Genomic DNA, 21927 nt, shown 5'->3' on the forward strand with positions numbered 1-21927 from the left:
AGCAATGGTTTGTATGGTTCCACCCATGGTCCTGAGATGAGGAATAACCCTTTTATTTTTGGGATAGGTTTTGAAATAAGTCAGGTGGTAAGGAAACAGGCTGAAGTTTTGCCTTAAGGCCAAAACTTTATTTTTTTAAGTATTAAATAGCGTGGGAAAGGGTAAAGCCCTATCAGGATATTTTTTGCTGTGTCCTGCTGGAGAAATTTCCCCTTACGTTTTGGCTTGGAGATGCAAAGGTAATGAATTTTCTCAACTTAAGAGAATTGTCCCCGCTTGATCTAATGACACTTTTGAAAAACTGGGCGTTCCCATCACTTTCTGTCACAGAGACAATGGTCACCAGGACAAATGGCCACTAGTGGGAACACAGACAGCAATACCTGGCTGAGTTTCTAATTCTAACCAATTCTCTAAAAACAAAACAAACAAAACAAACCAAACACACACTTTGCCTTTGTGTACATTTTAAGTTATATAGAGGGGGAACTTACATTTTTTATACAAAGGTATTGTAACGAAATGAAACAATATGACTTCCTATGGAATGAGAAAGAACTTTTAAGACTTCTAGCTGGCTGGTCATAAACAGAGCGACTTTTTCCCAGTCCGATAAACCAGCTGAAATTCTTTCAGTGGGTGACCCTGTCAGCTGCCTCCCAACATCCCTCGATTGAATAATTGAAGGCGGAGAATGGAAAAAGGTCAGCCAAACAGCACTTGCATCCAGTTAGATGCTGGCACTGTTTGGGAATTTCGACAGCTAGAGATTCTTCCATCTGTTCTGTGTAAGGTGGATAGAAGAATCTGTTAGATTTTTTTTTGTTCACCCCACAGGCTGAATGGAAAAAAAACTATACGGGTATGGCCACATTTAGATGAATAAGTTTTAAAATGGTGCGTTTCTTCAGACTGCTATCCGATCGCTACAGATTGTTTATCCCAGGCCCTAACAAAAATAAGCATGGGTAGAAGAGAATGGATACTACTGAGAGTTATTAAAAGCCATTTTTGTGTATACTTACTTGCTCTGTGCAGTGGTTTGGTACAAAGCAGCCCTGATCCTTTTCTTCTTGGGTCCCTCACCAGTGCTCCTGGCACTTGGCCCTGCCCCCTCTCTCTCCTCATTGGCTTACTGGCTGTGATTGACAACAACGGGAGCCAATGGCTCCCACTGCTGTCTCAACCAAGGAGAAGGGAGATTCCCCAGAGTCAAAGCACTTGTGCACATAGCTGGATAGCGATGGGGCTCAGGTATGAGAGGGGCTGCTGCGCAGGGGTGTTTTTTTGTTTTGTTTTTTACCTTCATGCATAAAAAAAACCTTGAGCCTTTAGAAGCCCTCTAAAGGTTTCAAATTTATCATAAAAAAAAAAAAGGGAACCTTTAACACAATATTCCACACTATTCCTTCCCGTTATTGGTCACAAAGCTAACAGAGTGAGGCAGAGTGAGGCAGAGTGAGGCAGAGAGAGGCAGAGAGAGGCAGAGAGAGGCAGAGAGAGGCAGAGAGAGGCAGAGTGAGGCAGAGTGAGGCAGAGAGAGGCAGAGAGAGGCAGAGAGAGGCAGAGAGAGGCAGAGAGAGGCAGAGAGAGACAAGCAATATATTTTAGAGGTCGACCGATATGGGTTTTTCTCTGGCCGATGCAGATGCCGATATTTAGAAATCATGGCGGCCGATAGCCGATATATGATGCCGATTTTTTTGGGCCGATATGTTAGGCCGATTTTATTTTATTTATTTATTTATTTATTTTTAATCCCCCTTGATCTAACACACCTTTCCCACTGTGGCGTTTTAAGGCGCTTTTGGGCTAAAAATAGCGCCTGTAAAGTGCCTGTAAAATGGCTCCCTTGCAGTCTGTGTGAAAGACAGAGTGCTTTCACACTGAGGCGATGCGCTGGCAGGATCTTAAAAAGTCCTGCAAGCAGCACATTTGGAGTGGTGTATACTGCTCATCCACCACTCCTGCCCATTGATATGAATGGGCACCACTGCCGAAGCGCATGCAATGCGATTTGGCAGCAGTGCTTCATGGGCGCATTTAACCTCTTCCTTGGCCGCTAGCTGGGTTATATGTGCCCCACTAGCAGCCAAATAGCACCGCTAAAATGATGGTAAAGAGCCGCTAAAACTTGCGTTTTACCATCCACGCCTGCCCGCTCCAGTGTGAAAGCAGCCTTCATACGTGATACAGAAAATTTCTTACAGTTAAACATTAAAACAAAACAAACCTCCAATCAGTTTACTTGTATGTATGTATGATTTAGATATATATATATATATATATATATATATATATATATATATATATATATATATATATATATATATATAAAATAAAAACAACAGGTAGTCAAAACTTTTGGACAAAAAAAAAAAAAAAAAATGGGCTAACTTTACTGTTTTTATTTTATTTTTATTTTTTAAATGGTGTATTTTTTTCCCAAAAAAATGCATTTGAAAGACCTCTGTGCAAATGCCGTGTGACATAAAATATTGCAACAACCGCTATTTTATTCCCTAGGATCTCTGCTAAAAAATATATATATAATTTTTGGGGGGGTCTAAGTGATTTTCTGGCAGAAAATACAGGATTTTTACTTGTAAGCAACAAGTGTCAGAAAAGATTTAGTCTTTAAATGGTTAAACTGAGAACTTCTACACACTGAGAGGACTTAATTCATTGAAGTGTAAACATTGTATCATTTAGTTCTTTTCTTGGCAGCCTGCCCAGAGAGGAGGAAAGGGTTGCTATGACGACTCAGTCAACTTAGACTGACTTCTATACAGAAGTCATTTCAAAGTCCCGCTGTAGTTCTAAATCGGCTTTTTATCAGCACAATCGGCCGATGCCGATTATTTAAAAAACTGCAAATATCGGCCGATATATCGGTCGACCGCTAATATATTTCATACGCTGCTTCAACGCATTATCTCTTCGATCTAATTAGAGCATTTTGTCAGCTGCACTTGCAAAAACTGCAGTTTGTTCAGGTTAGATTAAACATTCCTATTCCATTCAGATTTTAGAAACCTTCCCCAAAAGTAGCTTAAAAGCATAGTCCAACTCTGTAACCACGTTTCATGTTACAACCATATTTAAGGTGCAACATGAAACATGGCAATATTCCTCAGCCCTATACCATCAAACTTTATCTTTCTTATTTAGAAGTATTGCTACAAAAGACTGTCAGACTGAAAAAGTACAAGAGATACTGGTCATTGACTGCGCTACAGCAGTTGTTAAAGAATGGAGTCAAGTTGTGAGTGAAATATTTGTATAGCGCACAACGCGAACTGAATCGCATCAAGGCGCTGCGAAGAGCTTAGTTGTCCATCTTGTCAGACTGAGGACATGTTACATGAAACTGCTAGTGATCACAGCTATTGCAGACCTATTTACAAATCACAACTCCCACTGTAGGCTCTGAGGGCCCAACTGCAAACAAACCCCAAAGGGCTACAGGTTGGGCACCTTCCTCTCCAACAGCCAATTCATCCTTTGTTTGTACTGTATATGCTCAACTAACCCTCCAAACACATCAGTACAAAGTAAAGAAAACAGGCCACATTTAATGTAACCTTGCTTTTTTAAATTAGGTGCTTTCTACTAGCAGATAAGTCAAACCTGAGAACTTCCACTTCATAATTTGCATATTATTGGAAAGGTGATAAGAATAAAACATAAAACTATTCACTTTAATAAGTCACGTATAGGCAATGCATATTATGTATTCATGAAGCCTAGAATTCTCTTTTAAACAGGTCACAACTTTATGGATACCTGAAAGTCCAATTTGATGACCAAAAATGGTAGAACTGAGATGCGTGATGTTACGAGAGTAGCCTCCAAAAGGTTTCAGAGGATCCAACGTCAGGGTAATGGCTACAGAGATATTTATAGGTCCAGTGTCTTCCAGTGCCTGGGGGGTCTGTGTGGATGACCTAGCCTGGCCAGTGGTGACTGTACTCTCTGGTGGGCTGGTATCATTAAGAATATGCTTTAAGGTTTCGTTTTCAGATATACAAAAGTCCAGATTATTAAATTTTAAGAGAAAGGTATTCCAGTCCTGCAGTAAAAAAAAAAAAAAAAGGTTATGCAAATATGACGGATTACCACTAAATACAATACTGTTCAGAGCATGGATTTTTAGTTCAATAAATGAATTGTTACACCAAGGCTTAAGACAAACTTGCTTGGCAATGACAACAAAGCAAAAATATTTTCAGAATCATTTTAGTTGATGCATAAAATCTGACTTTGTCTATGTAAGCGTCAAAGAGTGGTGTTACATGATCACATGGCAGATATAACAGTGGTTATATAAATCAACCCCTCCCCCCCCCCCTTTAAAATAATCACATTTTGTTACTTTGAAGTCTAAAATGAAGACAGACAGTTTTTGTTTTATCCAGCCGACACCAACATGTCAGAAAAAAAAAAAAAAAAAAAAAAAAAAAAAAAAAATACAAAATCAAAAACAGAATCACTTAGTTGGAAAAAAAGGATCACCCCCTTGTGTCAGTATTTTGTTGAACCACATTTTGCTTTAATTACAGCCATTAGTCTGTTGGGATATGTGTCTACTAACTTTGCAATATTTGCCCACTCTTTGCAGAACTGCTTAAGTTCAGTTAAATTTGGTGGTGACTATGGACTGCAGTCTTCAAGTCATGATAAACTGAATACCAAATTACTCACATACTCAAAAAAAAAAAAAAAAAAAAAAAAAAAAAAAACACACACCAACTACTCCATGCCGTGGGACACTGGTTCAGAGATCCATCTGCAAGGAGTCTACAGTGGTTAACTATCATTTTTGCTGCTGTCAAAGTCAGTGAGCCAAATGAGGAGAAAGAGGGGGCAGGGCCGAACCACGGCTCCATGTCAGAATGGACACAATGAGCAGCGGTTCAGCTCGGGTGCCACCAAAGCAAGCTGCTATGAATTACAGGGACAGGTTAGGCTGTAGATTGCGTGCTCGGCAGAGCACGCGATAAAAACTGTCCAAAGGAGTATGTAGTTCCCTCTGTATTCTGGAAGCTCATCTGGCCATAGGTAATGAACTGATAAGGTAAACATTTAGGCTTCTTCCATTAGAAGATCCCATTGTGATTATTAAAGAAAAGACATCCAGCAATCTGGCTCCACGTCTCTCCAACTTGCTAGGGGCCAGATGATTTTTAAGAGATTCGTAGACTCATTGCAGATGGATCTCTGGATCATAAAGTCCCACAGCACTTTGCTCAGACATAAGAAAATCAAAGACTTGAAAGTCTTTGCTATTGAAACGATACCTGCTAATTTGCCTGATAATAAGAGGAGTCTTAAAAGAGGAACTCCAGGCTCCTTCAGAAAGAAATAAAGTCGGCAGCTACAAATACTGTCGCTGCTGACTTTTAATATTCGGACACTCATCTGTCCAGGGATTCAGTAGCATCCTCACCCGAGCTGATTTTTCAATCGGCCATCAGGTGCTGCCATCATCTCCATTCAGGGCTACTGTGCATGCGTGAGGCACGCTCTGCCCTTTGTGAATAGGCCAGTGGCTGGGGAAGGAGGAGTCAAAACCAAGTCCCCCCCACCCCCAAAAAGGCGCCATATGTGGCAGCGGAGTAGGCAGACAAGTGGAGCCTCCCCTTTTCCTGCTTTAAGTTATGTAGACAGGAAACCTATTGGATTTATAAAATAAAAACTCTTGTACTTAATGGCCTGAACGAAGAGCTAGAATGACATACTATTTAAGAGGGACCATTTAGTCATTTGTTTTTTTCCAGTCCTACCTACCCTCAGGTTAGGTTTAGTTTGGCCCACATTCTTAAAAATAGTCCTGCCCCTAGCAAGTTGGAGAGACATGTAACTAGACTTGCTGCATGTCCTTCCTTTGATAAATTGAACTGACATCTTCCAATGTAAGGAGCCTAAACTTTAACTTTCCAGTTCATTACCCATGGTCAGACGAGCTTCCAGGGTGCAGAGAGTACTCCATACTCCATTGGACAGTTTATCGCGTGCTCTACCGAGCACGTAAACTATGGTCTAACATGTCCCCGTAATCTGCTGTAGAACTTTAAGAAAGGACAGGTGACCACCGTAGACTCATTGCAGATGGATCATAGTGTTCCATGGCACTTTGCCCAGAGACATAAGAATATCAAAGACTTGAAAGTCTGCGCTATTGAAAACGATAACTGCTAATTTACCTCATGAGATGTATCTTAAGTTATATAGACAGGAAACCGATTGGATTCATAAATTAAACACTCTTGTGACTAATGGCCTGAATGAAGTGCTAGAATTATATTATTTATTATTTTATAGGAGGTTTTTTTTTATTATTTTAATAAGCGAGTAATTGGCAGTGAAAACTGCCAACCTTTGTTATCCAATGTTTCTATCCAATTTATATTTATTCATTGATACATGATGCAGTATATGTCCCAATAGTTTATATTTATCTTTGTTGATTGCAGATCCTATTAATTATTCATTCTAATAATTGTATTAACTCAAATCTATTATAATTGAATACAATGGGCCATGCATTTATGGTTTGTGCTTCCCCTATTTTTATTATTAACTCCATTATTGTTTTCATCAATTATTCTATGAATTTCTTTATTAATCACGAGTTGTTGTAGTTCTAATGTATTACCTTATTGATTTTTAATTTTACAAACTTGTTTGTTCATTATTATGTATAATACATATTTCTGGTAATCAAATTACAAGGTTGATTCATGTTTTTAATGAGAAAAAAAAAATATATATTTTCTTGTATAAGGCTATACGTGTTGTGGAGGCGATTCTGTATGGATGGCAGTAGTCCTTGTATCCTTCTTGTAGCCACTCAGTCTCCATAATGTTATGATGTGACAAAGGGGCGGGGCTCCAAAACACCATGTGTGTAGTCAGAGGTGGGCGGTTCCTGGTTGCGGGCCGTGTCCCTGTTACAAGCAGCTCATCCTCTCTTCTGTCAGTGTGCCTTCAGGCTTCTAATGCTCTGTGCTCAGCGGTGGTTGTTTGGCATCCACAGCATCCCAGCAGCTGAAGAAGGTTCATCCAGTGGGTCTGTCATCCTGCATAGTCCTGCGGCTTCCTGGTTGTCACCAGCGAATGCAGCCCGCTCTCTTCTAGCTGCTCCTTAAGGTTTTTCCCTGCTGACACATCTGCTCCCTTTCCTCCTGGCCAGGAGCTGCTTCTTGATATATCCATCCGGGATCCTCTCCACACAATACATTTTTTGATAATAAAGTGAACTACTGCCATCAGCTGCAAGTTTGTTTAGCTTTCTCCTTTGCCATGTTTGTGAGATGGCATGCAGCAGTATACTGGAATTTCTTCATGCAGAGACTGTATATTAATCTCAATTCAAGACATCTGTACTTTAAAAGCAGAGTTCCACTTTAAGCATTCCTTGCCCTCTTACATGCCACATTTGGCATATCATTTTTTTTTGGGGGGGGATAACGACACCATTTTTAGAGGGACTTCCTCCTTCCACTTCTCGGCCACCTAGGCAACTCTTCCTCTCCCTGCAATCTTCTGGGACACGTCACAGGTTCCAGAACATCGCCTGGCCAATAGAGCGTAGTGCGACTACCACAGTGCGTGCCCTGCCGTGAAGTCATAAGCTGTCACAGCCAGTTGCTCACAGTTGCTATGACGGCACCATGAAAAGGAGGGGAAGAGGAGTCAGGCTCTGGGCAGCCACATCGCTGGACCGTGGGACAGGCGAGTGTGTTTATTGAAAGTCGGGTGACTAAAAAATGGGTGAAACGCCGCTTTAAGGATTTTGCAGTACAAGGGCTGTTTGTTACATATAAATTTTGTTGCATTTATTCATTAAACAGTTGATTTATAATTTGTTTATTTTCACTTTATTACTATTAACTTGTTCCCCCCCCCCCCCCCATTTGTGCCATTTTCTTTTCCTTTTTACATGCACACAACCACAAATCTGTTGTAAATTCCTACAACAGCTTCAGAGTTGACGTAGGCCTCTAAGTAGCCTCTCTGACCAGTTTCCTACTGGCTCTTTCAGCCAGTTTGGAGCGACGTTCTGATCCAGGAAGGGTCTGTGTTGTACCAAATGTCTTCCACTTCTTAATAATAGACTTCATTGTGCTTCTAGGCATTGATAAAGCCTTTGAAATGTTGTATCCATTACCTGACTTGTGCCTATCTACGTTTATCCAGGAGAACTTCTGACAGTGTCTTTCCCCACAGTTGATTGTTTGCTTCTGTTTCACTACCAGGGACTGAAAAGCTCTTTTCATGCTGAGCCAATCAAAATGACCACACGATCGCATTTGAAAGTCAAATGGCTTTTTGTGCCATTGAGAAAGTGGATTAGCTACACCAGATTGAGTTTACAAATCATTTTGGGGGTGTTTGATCCATTTTCCAACTTTTTTTTAAGGGGGGGGGGAGATTATTTTCTATACACACTGTATACAACAGTGAGTGGAAAAAAGTATTGATCCCCTGCTTATTTTGCCCACTGAAAAAGAAATGAACAGTCTATAATTTTAATGGTAGGTTTAATTTTAACAGTGAGGCAGAACAAAAAATATCCTGAATAATGCTTTTCAAAAGAAAAAAAGATATATATAAAATTGATTTGCATTTTAAATGAGTGAAATAAGCATTTGATTCATCAGCAAGATTTTTGTCTCCCAGGTGTCTATACAGGCAATGAGCTGAGGTTAGGAGCACTCTTAAAGGGAATGCTCCTAATCTCAGCTTGTTACCTGTATAAAAGACCTGTCCACAGAAACAAATCAGATTCCAATCTCTCCACCATGGCCAAGACCAAAGAGCTGTGCAAGGATGTCAGGGGCAAGATTGTAGACCCGCACAAGGCTGGAATGGGCTACAAGACCATCGCCAAGCAGCTTGGTGAGAGGGTGACAACAGTTGGTGCGATTATTCGCAAATGGAAGAAACACAATATAACTGTCAATCTCCCGCGGTCTGGGGCTCCATGCAAGATCTCACCTCATGGAGTTTCTATGATCATGGTGAGGAATCAGCCCAGAACTACACAGGAGAATCTTGTTAATGATCTCAAAGCAGCTGGGACCATAGTCACCAAGAAAACAATTGACAACACTACACCATGAAGGACTGAAATTCTGCAGAGCCCGCAAGGTCTCCTTGCTCAAGAAAGCACACATACAGACCCGTCTGAAGTTGCTAATGAACATCTCAATGATTCAGAAGTGAACTGGGTGAAAAATTTGTGATCAGATGAGATCAAAATTGAGCTCTTTGGCATCAACTCAACTCGCCGTGTTTGGAGGAGGAGGAGGAGCAATGCTGCCTATGACCCCAAGAACACCATGCCCACAGTCAAACATGGGAGGTGGAAACATTATGCTTTGGGGGTGTTTTTTCTGCTAAGGGGACAGGATAACTTCAGCGCATCAAAAGGGACGATGGATGCAGCCATGCACTATCAAATCTTGGGTCGAGAACCTCCTTCCCTTAGCCAGGGCATTGAAAATGGGTCGTGGAGGGGTATTCAAACATGGCAATGACCCAAAACACAGAGCCAAGGCAACAAAGGAGTGGCCCAAGAAGAAGCACATTAAGGTCGCAGAGTGGCCTAGCCAGTCTATAGACCTTAATTCCATAGACAATACATGGAGGGAGCTGAAGGTTTGAGTTACCAAATGGCAGCCTCAAAACCTTAATGACTTGGAAAGGATCTGCAAAGAGAAGTGGGACAGAATCCCTCCTGGAGATATGTGCAAACCTGGTGGCAAACTTCAAGAAACGTCTGACCTCTGATTGCCAACAAGGGTTTTGCCACCAAGTCATGTTTTGCAAAGGAGTCAAATACTTATTTCACTCATTAAATTACAAATATCGGTTTATAACTTTTTGAAATGTGTTTTTGTGGATATTTTTGTTATTCTGTCTCACTGTTAAAATAAACCTACCATTAAAATTATAGACTGATCATTTCCTTTTTTCCCCTTACTGTATTTTCCTATTACAAATGGTTTCAGTGCTAATGGAAAACAACAGTCTCTCTGTATTAAATGACTACTGACCACAGACTGACATCTAGTCTGTCTAGGTTGGAAACAGGGAACCAACCATTTATCTATAGCTAGAAAAGGGCACTTTTATTTTACTTTAACCACTATGGACCCTGACCGCCGTCATTGTACTTCAGTACTTTGACATAGCTGCCATAAACCCGGTATATTCTTAAAATTGCCAGGCGTTCCTCTTCCTGATAAAAGTGGTCTCCGTGGTGAGAGGTTTAAAATCGGAGCAGGCGACCTGCCTCCCTCGCTAGGATCGTCTCCTCCGCTTATGATGTTCAAACCACACGTGAGGTATTGGCCTGATTGTTAGAGCGAGAGCAATAATGCTAGCACTAGATCTCCTCCAACTCAAAACTGGTAACCTGTAGAAATTTTTAAACGTCGCCTACGGACATTAAGGGTCAAAGTTTGTCACCATTCCACAAGCGGGCGCAATTTTGAAGCATGACATGTTGGGTATCAATTTACTCGGCGTAACATTATCTTTCACAATACAAAAAAAAAAAAAAAAAATGGGCTAAATGTACTGTCTTATTTAATTCAAAAACGTGTATTTTTTCCCCCAAAAAAATTGCGGCTGTAAGACCGCTGCACAAATTATATATATATATATATATATATATATATATATATATATATATATATATATATATATATATATATATATATATATATATATATATATATTGTAATTTGGAATCACAATGTTTACTGGCACCCTAATTATATAAAATGCCAATTTTAATGATAGATTCACTTTCAGTATATTAAGGAGTTAAAGATTAACTGCAGTTCTAAATGAAACCTTAAGGCCCGATTCACACCTATGCATTTTTAGTGCTTTTTGTATTTTGCAGATTTGAACTGCAAAATGTGTTCTATACAGTGGCGGAACTACCGCCATAGCAACACATGCGGGCGCTATGGGGCCCGCAGTCAAGTGGGGCCCGGTGAGGATAGGCGCCGTGGCTCCGCGGGAGATAGCGGGCGGCTCCGCGGGCGGTCCGCGGCCCCGCGGGCGGCTCGCGGCTCCGCGGGTGGTCCGCGGGTGGCCCGCGGGCGGCCCGCGGGTAGTCCGCGGGTAGTCCGCGGGCGGCTCCGCGGGTAGTCCGCGGGCGGCTCCGCGGGTGAGAGCGGGTAGTCCGCGGCTCCGCGGGTGATAGTGGGAGGCAGATGAAAGTGGCCAGTCCGCTTGTGAGAGAGTGGGCGTGAGTGGGCTGGCCAATCAGGGATCTGACGGGCAAGGGAGCATAGAGATGACATCATCTCTCCCCGACCTCTCATCCCTGCAGTGCAGTTCCCCCTCACTGTGCAGGCAGCCAGGAAGCAGAGAGATGACATTATCTCTCTGCTGCCTGACTCTGACACAGCAGGAAAGTGGCAGAGCAAGTGACAATCCATAATGTGTGACAGGCGACGTGGCAAGTGACAACCCGGGACGTGGCAAGTGACAATCCGTAACGTGTGGCAGGTGACGTGGCAAGTGAAAATCCATGACGTGGCAAATGACAATCCATAATGTGTGGCAGGCAACGTGGCAAGTGACAACCAGGGACGTGGCAAGTGACAATCCGTAATGTGTGGCAGGTGACGTGGCAAGTGATAACCTGGATGTGGCAAGTGACAATCCGTAACATGTGGCAGGTGACGTGGCAAGTGAAAATCCGTGATGTGACAAGTGACAATCCGTAATGTGCGGCAGGTGACGTGGCAAGTGACAATCCGTAATGTGTGGCAGGTGACGGGGCAAGTGACAACCCGAGACATGGCAAGTGACAATCTAGGACATGGCAAGTGACAATCCGTAATGTGTGGCAGGTAACGTGGCAAGTGACAATCTGGGACGTGGCAAGTGGACAATCCGCAACATGTGGCAGGTGACATTCTGCAACGTGTGACAAGTGACAATCTGCATCTGGTGGAAGGCGACGTGGCAAGTGGACAATCCGCAATGTGTAGCAGGTGATGTGACAAGTGACAATTCTTAATGTGTGGTAAGTAACAATCCAGGACATGGCAAGTGACAATCTATAATGTGTGGCAAGTGACAAGCCAGGACGTGGCAAGTGACAATCCATGATGTGTGGCAAGTGACAATCCAGGACGTGGCAAGTGACAATCCATAATGTGTGGCAAGTGACAATCCAGGACGTGGCAAGTGACAATCCATAATGTGTGGCAGGTGACTTGGCAAGAGACAATCTGGGATGTGGCAAGTGGACAATCCGCAACATGTGGTAGGTGACATTCCGCAATGTGTGACAAGTTACAATCTGCATCTGGTGGCAGGCGATGATGGCAAGTGACACGCTCAGGGATCCCACTGATTTTGCATTATGGTGAGTTGAACTATTTCATTTTATATAACAGAACAGAAATTGGTTAGAAGGCCTGGAGGTCAGCAATGTGTTCCCTTCAGGGGCTGCATACAGTATACTGCATACTTTGTTGTTCAAAATTAATATAAGCTGTTGCCTGGGTACTGTGCCACATGGGTGTGGTAGTCTGTTGTTTAATGGCATTAGTTCATTTTTTTTTGGTGGGGGGGGCCCCATACAACATTTTGCTATGGGGCCCTGTGATTTCTAGTTACGCCCCTGGTTCTATAGGAAATCATGTTAAATGAACTATAGTGCGTTTCTGCAAAATGCAAAAAGCACTAAAAAAATGCATAGGTGTGAATGGAGCCTGACAACTCGCCATCTTGCAACCTCCAGATCACATTTCTATATTGAAGTCACAGACCTGAGATGTGGGTATAACACCTTTCATAACTGGGGTATCATTTCTAGATTCCTCTTTACTCTCTGAAAAGCTGCCACATCTCTGATCTGTTATCGGGACATTCGTGTATGACTTTAGGAGAAGCCCTTCCCCAGTGCGCCCTTTTACACTGACTTGCCACTTCCAGGTAGCAACAGCCGAGGGGGTCAGTCCAAAAGGAGCTGTGAGAGTACATCCTATGACTCCCTAGCAGGACAACAAAGGGGGAGCAGCAAATAATGTTGAGATAGACATTAAGGATTACCGCAGCCCATAATCACACCAAACATAGGAGTGAGAGCTGCAAGGTCCTAATGGCACAAAGCAGGCATCCCAATTAAAAAAAATCCCATGGGCATCAAAAAAATGTATTGCTGGACTTCAGTTCCACTTTAAAGTAGAACTATAGGCAATAATTTTTCTTTCCATTTTGGATAGAGTTAGAGAGGGTTATAACCCCTGTAAGGTTTATTTTTGCCATCTTTGCCTCATTGAGGATATTTACCTTCACTTTCTGTCCCATAAACAATCAAGGGAGGAATTCCCTGCAAATAAAGTGAATCTCTTGGGGACCACAGGCTACCAGATTTAGTGTCCCCATTGAAAAGGTTTCCGCTCTATTACTCTTCTGGGGACAGCCAAAAATTTGAGGATTTTCTTTTACTTTCAATTATATTAGTAAAAAGGAAAAATAGAGAGGATGAATACCCGCCAACGGGGACACAGACAGCAATATAACCTCTATCCAAAAATAAAATGTTGCCTTTGGTTATACTTTAACCACTTGAGCCCCGGAAGATTTTACTTTTTGCTATAATAAATATCCCAAAAAAAAAAAAAAAAAAAAAATTTCTTTATCAGTTTAGACCAATATATATTCTTCTACATTAAGTTAAAAAAATAAAAAATAATAAAGCATATATTGGTTTGCGCAAAAGTTATAGCGTCTACAAACTATAGGAAAGATTTCATTGCAGATTGATCGTACATATTTTTTGGGACCATTGACATTTATACAGTGATCAGTGCTATAAAAATGCACTGATTACTGTGTAAATGTCACTGGTAGGGAAGGGGTTAACACTAGGGGGCGATCAAGGGGTTAAATGTGTTCCCTAGTTAGCGGTTTTTACTGTATGGGGATGTGACTGACTGGGTGTGGAGACATATCACTGTCCTTAGTTACTAGGAACAGAGGATCGCTCTCCTCCCCCCTGACAGAACAGGAAATTGTGTTTACATACACACACAAATCTTAATTCTGGTTATGGTGCCCGCGATCGCGGGTGGCCGGCAGCGATCGCGGCCTCCAGCCACTTGCATCAGGTCCGCCGCCGTGCCACGCACCTCTTAAAAAGGAGACAACATACCCATACGTTGTTTTGCTAACCCCTGTCATTTTGCTGACTTATATCGGCGTGAGTCGATCGGCAAGTGGTTAAGCTACAGAAAAACTGTGTAAAGTAAAAGGAATATTCCTTCTTGCCAACATTTGAAGATTTACTTCCTCACTGCCAATAGTTTGGAATGTCTACCACAATCTCTCATTGAAGGGGTCACCACCAGGACAAAAAAAAAAAAAAAAAGAAGGTGTCCATGTCCACCTAACAGGGACAAAGACACCAATAAAAACCTGACAAATGTCTTCTCTATCTAAAAACTTTAATTTTTTTTTCTGTACATATATTTTAATGAAAATAACAGCTGCAGTGGTCTGTAATACACCAAAAAAGTTCTTCCACCTGGACATCCATACCTCTGTCATTTCAGGTGATTTGATCTCTTTCATTTTGAAGAAGTAGCCAAGAGTCAGGAAAGCTATGGCCATGCCACTGACACTGACCATAAACACCACCAGAGGGGGCCGGCTGCTGATGTAGGACTTGAGGTTCTCCAGGGGATGTAGATTCAGCAACATCGTGGTGCAAGTGCCCTGGAAATAAAAAGTTAAAGATAACTAAATAAAAACTAAAAGACCAAAAGCTAAATACATCCATGATGTACAGATAAACAATTATTCTGTTCAGCCACGTTTGACCATTGCAGTTACAGCCAATCATCTTTGCTTCTCTGCCCAATTTTATGACTGGCAAAACACTGATCTGGAATCGAGTGACCGAATTGGCATGGTGTTGCAGTGTGTAACACACACACCAGCTAAATCAGTTACCTCTGTATTTCCAGATCGTCAACCCTATATATATTTTTAAGCCCCGAAGGAGGAGGCGTTTTTTGGGTGCATTTGCTTCTATACCAAATTAAAAAGCTTCTTTCTGGATTATAGCCTTATGGTCTGACGAGTCAAACTCCAAGTCAGTTTTGTCCATAGAACCAACAATTATGGTGGGGCCCATCTAGCAATCGGATGCTCCATGGAGATCAACATACTTGTGACATCAATGTGAACAGAAAACGATCACCTACTTCCAGCTCCAATTTGCAGCACCATCTACCTGTCCCTAACAGCTATAGTTTGTGCTTGAAGCACAAGAGTAAGTAAGCAAAGTCGGCATCGCACAAATTCTGACGGTGCCATTGCCTGCAATAGCCGCCGATTTGGCATGTCAAAATCGCATCAATGTGACTCGAGGCTGAAGGAGCAGAAGCTCACTGATGAGTCATCCCTGCATTCTCTTTTTCTTTAATAGAAATCTCTCCAGTCTGAATGAATTAAAGTACTGCCCTTGCTCAATGCTGTACAGAGGATTCAAAGGAAACGATTATAAAAATGCAATACATTTTAGAGTAGTTTTAATAAATACTAACTGGGATTGGATGCATTTTTTTATATAAGCCTGAGGTTCTGTTGCAGAGACTCCCGTATTTTACCCACACAATGATACACTAATGAGCTCTTTTTTTTTTTTATTTCTCAACAAGTAGGCAGAGCATAGTTGCAAAACTTTCAGAAATCATTAGATTTTATACAGAGGGGGAAAAAAAAAAAAAAGAAGGTGTTAGAACATGCATGTTGCAGTAACGTGGATAAAAATAAGTCTAGGTATTTTTCTTTGGAGAAATCATACTTGTCTAGGTAGATGCAGCATTGGTACGATGCTGCATCTGTCCCCCACCAGCTCTAAGGCTGAGAACTGAGCGATCAAAAAACGCTGATTAGGGATGAGCTTCAAGTTCAAGTCGAACTCATGTTCGACTCGAACATTGCCTGTTCGGCGAACAGTGAACAATTTGGGGTGTTCGCGGCAAATTCAAAAAGCCGGGAACACCCTGTACAAGTCTATGCGAGAAATCTAAAGTGCTAATTTTAAAAGGCTAATATGCAAGTTATTGTCCTAAAAAATAAAAAAAATAAAGTGTTTGGGGACCCGGGTCCTGCCCCAGGGGACATGGATCAATGCAAAAAAAAAAAAAAAAAAAAATAAAAGTTTAAGAAAACAGCAGTTTTTTCGGGAGCAGTGATTTTAATAATGATTAAAGTGAAACAATAAAAAAAGTGTAATATTCCTTTAAATTTCTATAGTCTTTTTTTTTTTTTTTTTTTAAATCAATGACTTTCAATGAGTGTTCTCTGTATTACGGGAGACGACAATTCATTATAGCCGCAATGGATTTTAAAGGACTTTTTCTCCTGCAGAAAAGACACTTTGTGCAGGGACTGTTCTAAGCACAGGAAACATGCACCCCTTCACAGGCATACTATAGACACCCCCCAGGTATGAACGTTCGAGTCCCATAGACTTTAATAGGGTTCTAAAGTTCACACAAAGTTTAGGTCTGTTCGCAGGTTCCGGTGCGAACCGAACAGGGGGTGGTTCGGCTCATCCTTACCTCTGATCCCTCAGTGCTCTTTGAGCAGAGAGCTGGTAACCGTCAGTCACCAGCTCTCAGCCTTGCCCCCCCCCCCCCCCCCATTGCCACTGCCAGAGGAGGAAGGAGAGTCTCTGAACCAGGTGCCAGTCCAGACAGTTGGGTGGATCCTGACCACATGGTTTGTGATTTTTCTCCAGCCTGGGCCGGCTCTGCAAAATCAGCCAACAGTTGGCTTTAGCCAGCTGTCTGCTGAAAACAGGTCACAGGTGTGCATAACAAACTGATCCATAGAAGTAGTCCAGCTAAACGAGTTTTGGCTGTACTACTTCTTTAAAGGATAAGTTCACCCTTAGTAACAGGTTACACCCATATTTAGGGTGTAACATGTTACTAACTGAGCAGCCCCCTGCACCTCCCAGGAGTCCCCAATGTGACAGCAGGCGGGGGGGGGGGGGGGGGGGATCTTCTCCCTGCATCCCATCACAATTTTAAAGAAAAAAAAAAAAAAAAAAAAAGCAGTAATGCGGAGCTTCGCCCACATCATTAATTTACAGTTCTGTAAATGGGAGAACTACAACTACTGTTAGCCATTGCGGCTGACGGCTTTTAGTTCTTAATGAACTACCGGGGCACCGGTGAGAACTCTTGGTAGTTCAGTAACTGCTTGCCTGTACAAGGTGTGGGGAGACAGCTACACTGACAGTCTGCAGGAGCCTGAGAGTGCATCGATGATCTGCTGATCACAGGTGCAATGCTTTACAGGGTCCCATTAAAAAAATAAGTACACATTTTTTTTACCTGCAAAAATGTGCACGCATAGTTTTAAAAAATGTTTAAAATGGCAGCCAAACGCACATGAGCTGAATGCACCATTGCTCCCAACACACATGTATGCTGCAAATAGGGAGAGAAAAAAAACAAAAAAACAAACACACACAAATGTCAGCAAGCGCTAAAATACGTGAGAGGAGGTGTTTTTCAGCCTTTTGAACATCTTAGTTTTCCGATGCAATAAAACATGTTTTGAGGAGGAGGAAGAGGAAGAGGAAGAGGAAAAACCCATGCTGAAAAATAATCATGCGGGTCTCAAATCTGCTCTATAGAAAAATGAGAATTTAAGATGGGCAATCACTGGGCACTTGATTTAACAGGGACTCAAAAGACACCTTTCTGTGTTTGTGCAGTTGGGCGTTCATGTTACTCACCAAAGAAAGGAGAAAAAAAAAAAAAAAACATGAGACATTGGCTAAATGCCAACTTAGTTGCAGGATAGGCCATTGTTAGCAGGTTTATTTTTTTAATCAATATAACTCTGCAACTATCAAATTATTCTACACTACTGTAGTTCAGGATCCCATGGTATTCACTTTTACAAGATTTTAGTCCACAGATGAGATTTTTTTTTCATACTGGTCTCATGAACACTGTAAGCTTAAAGATGTTTTTTTTCCTCCTACCGGAGTTTAGCAGCATTTTTCGGGAAGATTTGCGAGTTACAGTGTCGCCCTCATTATACACAGTGTATGCATTTTGTGTTTTTTCAAATAGCAGTTGTTATGCTTGATGTTTTAAATAAAAAGATGAAATTCTACAAAACACACTGCAATAAGATCCATTTTCCAAGTTACTTGGAATGCTGCCATTTTTGTTCTGTGTCACATTTAAAAAAAAGCCCATTTACTACATAAATTACAGTTTCAGCCATCGGGATCAGGCTGTAGTGGCATAATGACATTTCTTATACAAAGAATGGACAGAAATTGAAGAATGAGTCACACCAATGTACACATTGCAATCAGTTCAGCAAAAAGGCACAAAAGAAAAAAAGAACAAAAAGACCCGCCATGGAACAGAAAGCATTTTTAAACCCTGAAGCAAAAATGTACGACCACCTCAGGCTTCTCTGCACTAAACAGCTGCTTGATATTAAAACATTTTGATGCTTCACATTTGCAAAATCATTTGTCATCAGATTTCAGCCAAATTTAAAGTGGAACAAAACTCTCAAAAAGTGAGTTAGTTCAATTAGAACGCACCATCCCTCTCCAAGCAAAATTGCTGGAAACCCCCAAGACCCCCCCCCCCCCCCATTTTTTTTTTTAAAGGTTTTTATTTTGTCCAACCCCTGCTGCAATTCCAGCCTAGGCCAGAATGATGTGCACCCGATTCTGCAACCTACTAGGATACCCCCCCCCCCCCCCATCTCCCAGGATCTGCACAGAGAGCAGCTGATGGGGGGCAGGCCTGGCGAGTCATTGGAGCTGACTGTTTGCACCCGGAAGAGACAGCCAGCTGAAGACCAAGATGGCAGCACATAACCTTCTGAATAGTAAAAATAAATAAAAATATATATTTTTTTTTTCTCAAAAATTGTCACACTGTTTATAGCACAAAAAGATAAAAAAACTGCAGAGGTGATTAAGTACCACCAAAAGAAAGCTGTGTGTGTGTGTGTGTTAGAAGTTTTTGAGTTGATTGGTATTTTGGGTAATAAAAGTTTCTGAAAATATATGCAAGTTATATGTTCGGTGGTAAGTGATGGTTTCTGAAGGTCACACAACAGCAGATCATATAGGGAGGAGGGGGATTTGCGGAGTAGGCATTTATATTTTTGAGTTACTAGTCAGGACAATGGGTGGAGTTATGTTACTTATCTATAGACTGAACCATATTGGGTATATATGCAAATGTGGGTGTTATTAGAATATGCTGACATAACATCTTGATGAGTATAAGAATGGGGTAGGATTATGGGAAGAGAGGATCGGTGGGAAGAGAATGGATTCTACACTTTGGAGAATGTAGATCAGATGACCCTTTCCTCCTTCTGAGGCCATCACCATGCCATATGTTACCAGATGTCAATCTTGTCTTTGCTTGTCTTTCTGAAAAATAAACCAACTATTGAACGGACGAAGGATTCTTCAATTTCTACTCCTGAAAGTACGTTTGAAATGCCTTTGATGAAGAAATAAATATCTCCGCTATACACACCCTTTTGGAGAAGGGATACTGAGTCACATATTACACAAAGACTTTGCTATTCATTAAGAAACGCCCCTGTGAGTGAGTATGTAGAGTTTCCATTACACTACATTTACATTTTACTACTCTACATTCACTTTTTAACATTGTCAAGCCAGCCGAAATGATCAATTTCTACTCCTTGACAAAGGGGGGAAATGAGATTTGTCAAGTTTTGGCAACAAATGATCAAAGAACCTAGAAGGAGGCGTTTGCGGACAACGGTCTAGTAAACAGTGGAGGGTGAGTTTTTTTTCCTCTTTCTTTTCTCACCTCTCTGTACACAGAAATAAAAAAGATACAGCCTACGAAGTTGATTGACAAGGCCAGTTGGACGGTATACTTCAAGTTATTTTTGGAAAATCCAGGACTTTGTGAAGACGTAATTTAGTTTCGTACGTGAAGATATCTGCCAAGGTTAGTTCCTAAGAAGGTGAGAGAGTCTCACATAAGAAAATATTGGGTTGTTACCCAAGAAGAAAAAAAGTGTTGAAATAGGAACAAAAACTTCACGTTATTTGAAAAAGTCACCATTGTAGGTACAGAAGCGAATGTACACTTTGGGTGAGCTAATATGGAAGTCGGATTTTGATGTTTGAAGATGGAAGGTCCAAGCACAAAGGCAAAGAATAGATCAACAGGCAAGACACTACAGCACACAATTAATAAACAAGGCAAAGAGCTACAAGAAAAGAAGAAAAAGGAAGATAAAGCAACGAACAACAAAGTTAAAAGGGACATTATTCAGCTCTTGTTTTATTTTAAGTACATACAGGACTATCATACTAACAAGGGGTGAGTGTGTTTGTTAATATAAAAGGGTAATATGGCAATGGTTAACATCTCTAGGCTCAGAAGTAAGTCTCAGTATGATCGGGAAATTGATATATTTCATATGTATGGAATATAGGAATACATGCAGTAGTAAGGTAATTAATTAATTTATGCCAGAGTGTAAAGAAGTTCATTAAGAAGAAAATTAAGTTTAATGCTGCATGTATATCTTTATGTATTAAGCCCTGAACAAAGTTTTCAGAGAAAAACTATTGATTAAGATTGTGGAAAGAACTGTATGAAATTGAGATTATGGAAAAAAACATGATTAGTGTTTTACAAAAATTCTAAAGACTTGGTTGAAGGATATAATAAGTTAAGGATTGAGCAATTTTTACAAACTTGGATTTGGTTATTAAATTAAAAGCAGTAAATTTTTCTAATTTACTTAAGGTTACTCAGAGAAAATATTAAAATATGAAAGTTTTTGTTCAATCTAAAAAATTGTAAAAAATAACTATTGTTAAAAGTTCTTGTAAATGAGTATTTCTGGTAAAAGTAAGGACTTTTGTTGTGGGAGGAGTTTTCTCGGGGAAATGGCCATCGCAGGTCATGGGCAGGATCCAATCTGTGAGTTTCACGAGATTGTCTTCTAAACAATTTTTTGTCATTATTATAATCAGGGAAGTCATATAACATGGTGTACATGATTTCTCGCAGATGTACAAACAAAATATGTTTAAAAAGGTTAAACATTTTAACAAACGAGATTGTTACCGAATTGTACAGTGTAGGGTGTAAAAACCATGGTAGCCAAGACTGTCAGTAACAGATCATTCTCTGAAGAGTATGTGACATGTGAGGAGTGTATTACCAACAGAGAGATGCAGATCAAGTTACAGACTGGTCAGTCATACCATGACATTTTTTTCATTTTTATGGATCAAAGCACAATACATTTTTGTGTAAAATTTTCCAGATACTTGGAAGAGGGTTCACTGATGAGGAAAATATATATTTAAAAAGGTATTACTTACTAAAAGTAATTGTTTTAAAAAATAAGATTTTTTAGGCCTTAACTTTTTTCGAGAGTTCATTGAGATTTTTGCAGACAAAGTATCTGTCTGAGTAAATTTTAATGAATCATATAGGCTTACTGTAGGGCAAATATATTTTTAATAACAAAAGATAACTTATATACAAACATTTTGAAGATCTGAAGAAAGCCCTTATAAATTTAGTATTTTTGGTAAATATAGAAATCTCTCTCAGGCATTTTACATTTAAGTGTATGTGGATGATGAGAAGATTTCATTGGTATTTATAAATAAATGTGTTAGGAGTGCAGTGTCCTATGCTACAGATCTGAGACACTGTGGGTTTAGCACCATTTGTTTTGAAAAACATCTTATGATACACTAAAAGGTGTTATTTCAAGGAAAACAGGAGGTGTCAATACACACAGCTTTGTCTAATGTCAATTGGATGTTAAAAAGATCAGTTGAAGTGTGAAGGACAGAGCCACAGTTGT

The 21927-nt window shown here is 40.7% G+C and overlaps 1 protein-coding gene across 1 annotated transcript in view; it reads right to left on the minus strand.

The window, feature by feature from the left end:
* TMEM248 (transmembrane protein 248) overlaps window positions 1-21927 on the minus strand; it is an 83008-nt gene that overhangs the window by 16716 nt on the left and 44365 nt on the right. Inside the window, exons 2-3 of the mRNA XM_077480439.1 lie at window positions 14584-14760; window positions 3787-4072 (exon numbers count right to left, since the gene is read on the minus strand). Coding sequence (XP_077336565.1) covers window positions 3787-4072; window positions 14584-14745 — 448 coding nt within the window. The 5' untranslated portion in view covers window positions 14746-14760. The remainder of the gene's footprint in view (window positions 1-3786; window positions 4073-14583; window positions 14761-21927) is intronic.

Source organism: Lithobates pipiens, unplaced genomic scaffold (assembly GCF_037356315.1).
Source record: "Lithobates pipiens isolate NorthernLeopardFrog02 unplaced genomic scaffold, aLitPip1_a1.2 Scaffold_16, whole genome shotgun sequence".
In the NCBI taxonomy this organism is placed as follows: domain Eukaryota; kingdom Metazoa; phylum Chordata; class Amphibia; order Anura; family Ranidae; genus Lithobates; species Lithobates pipiens.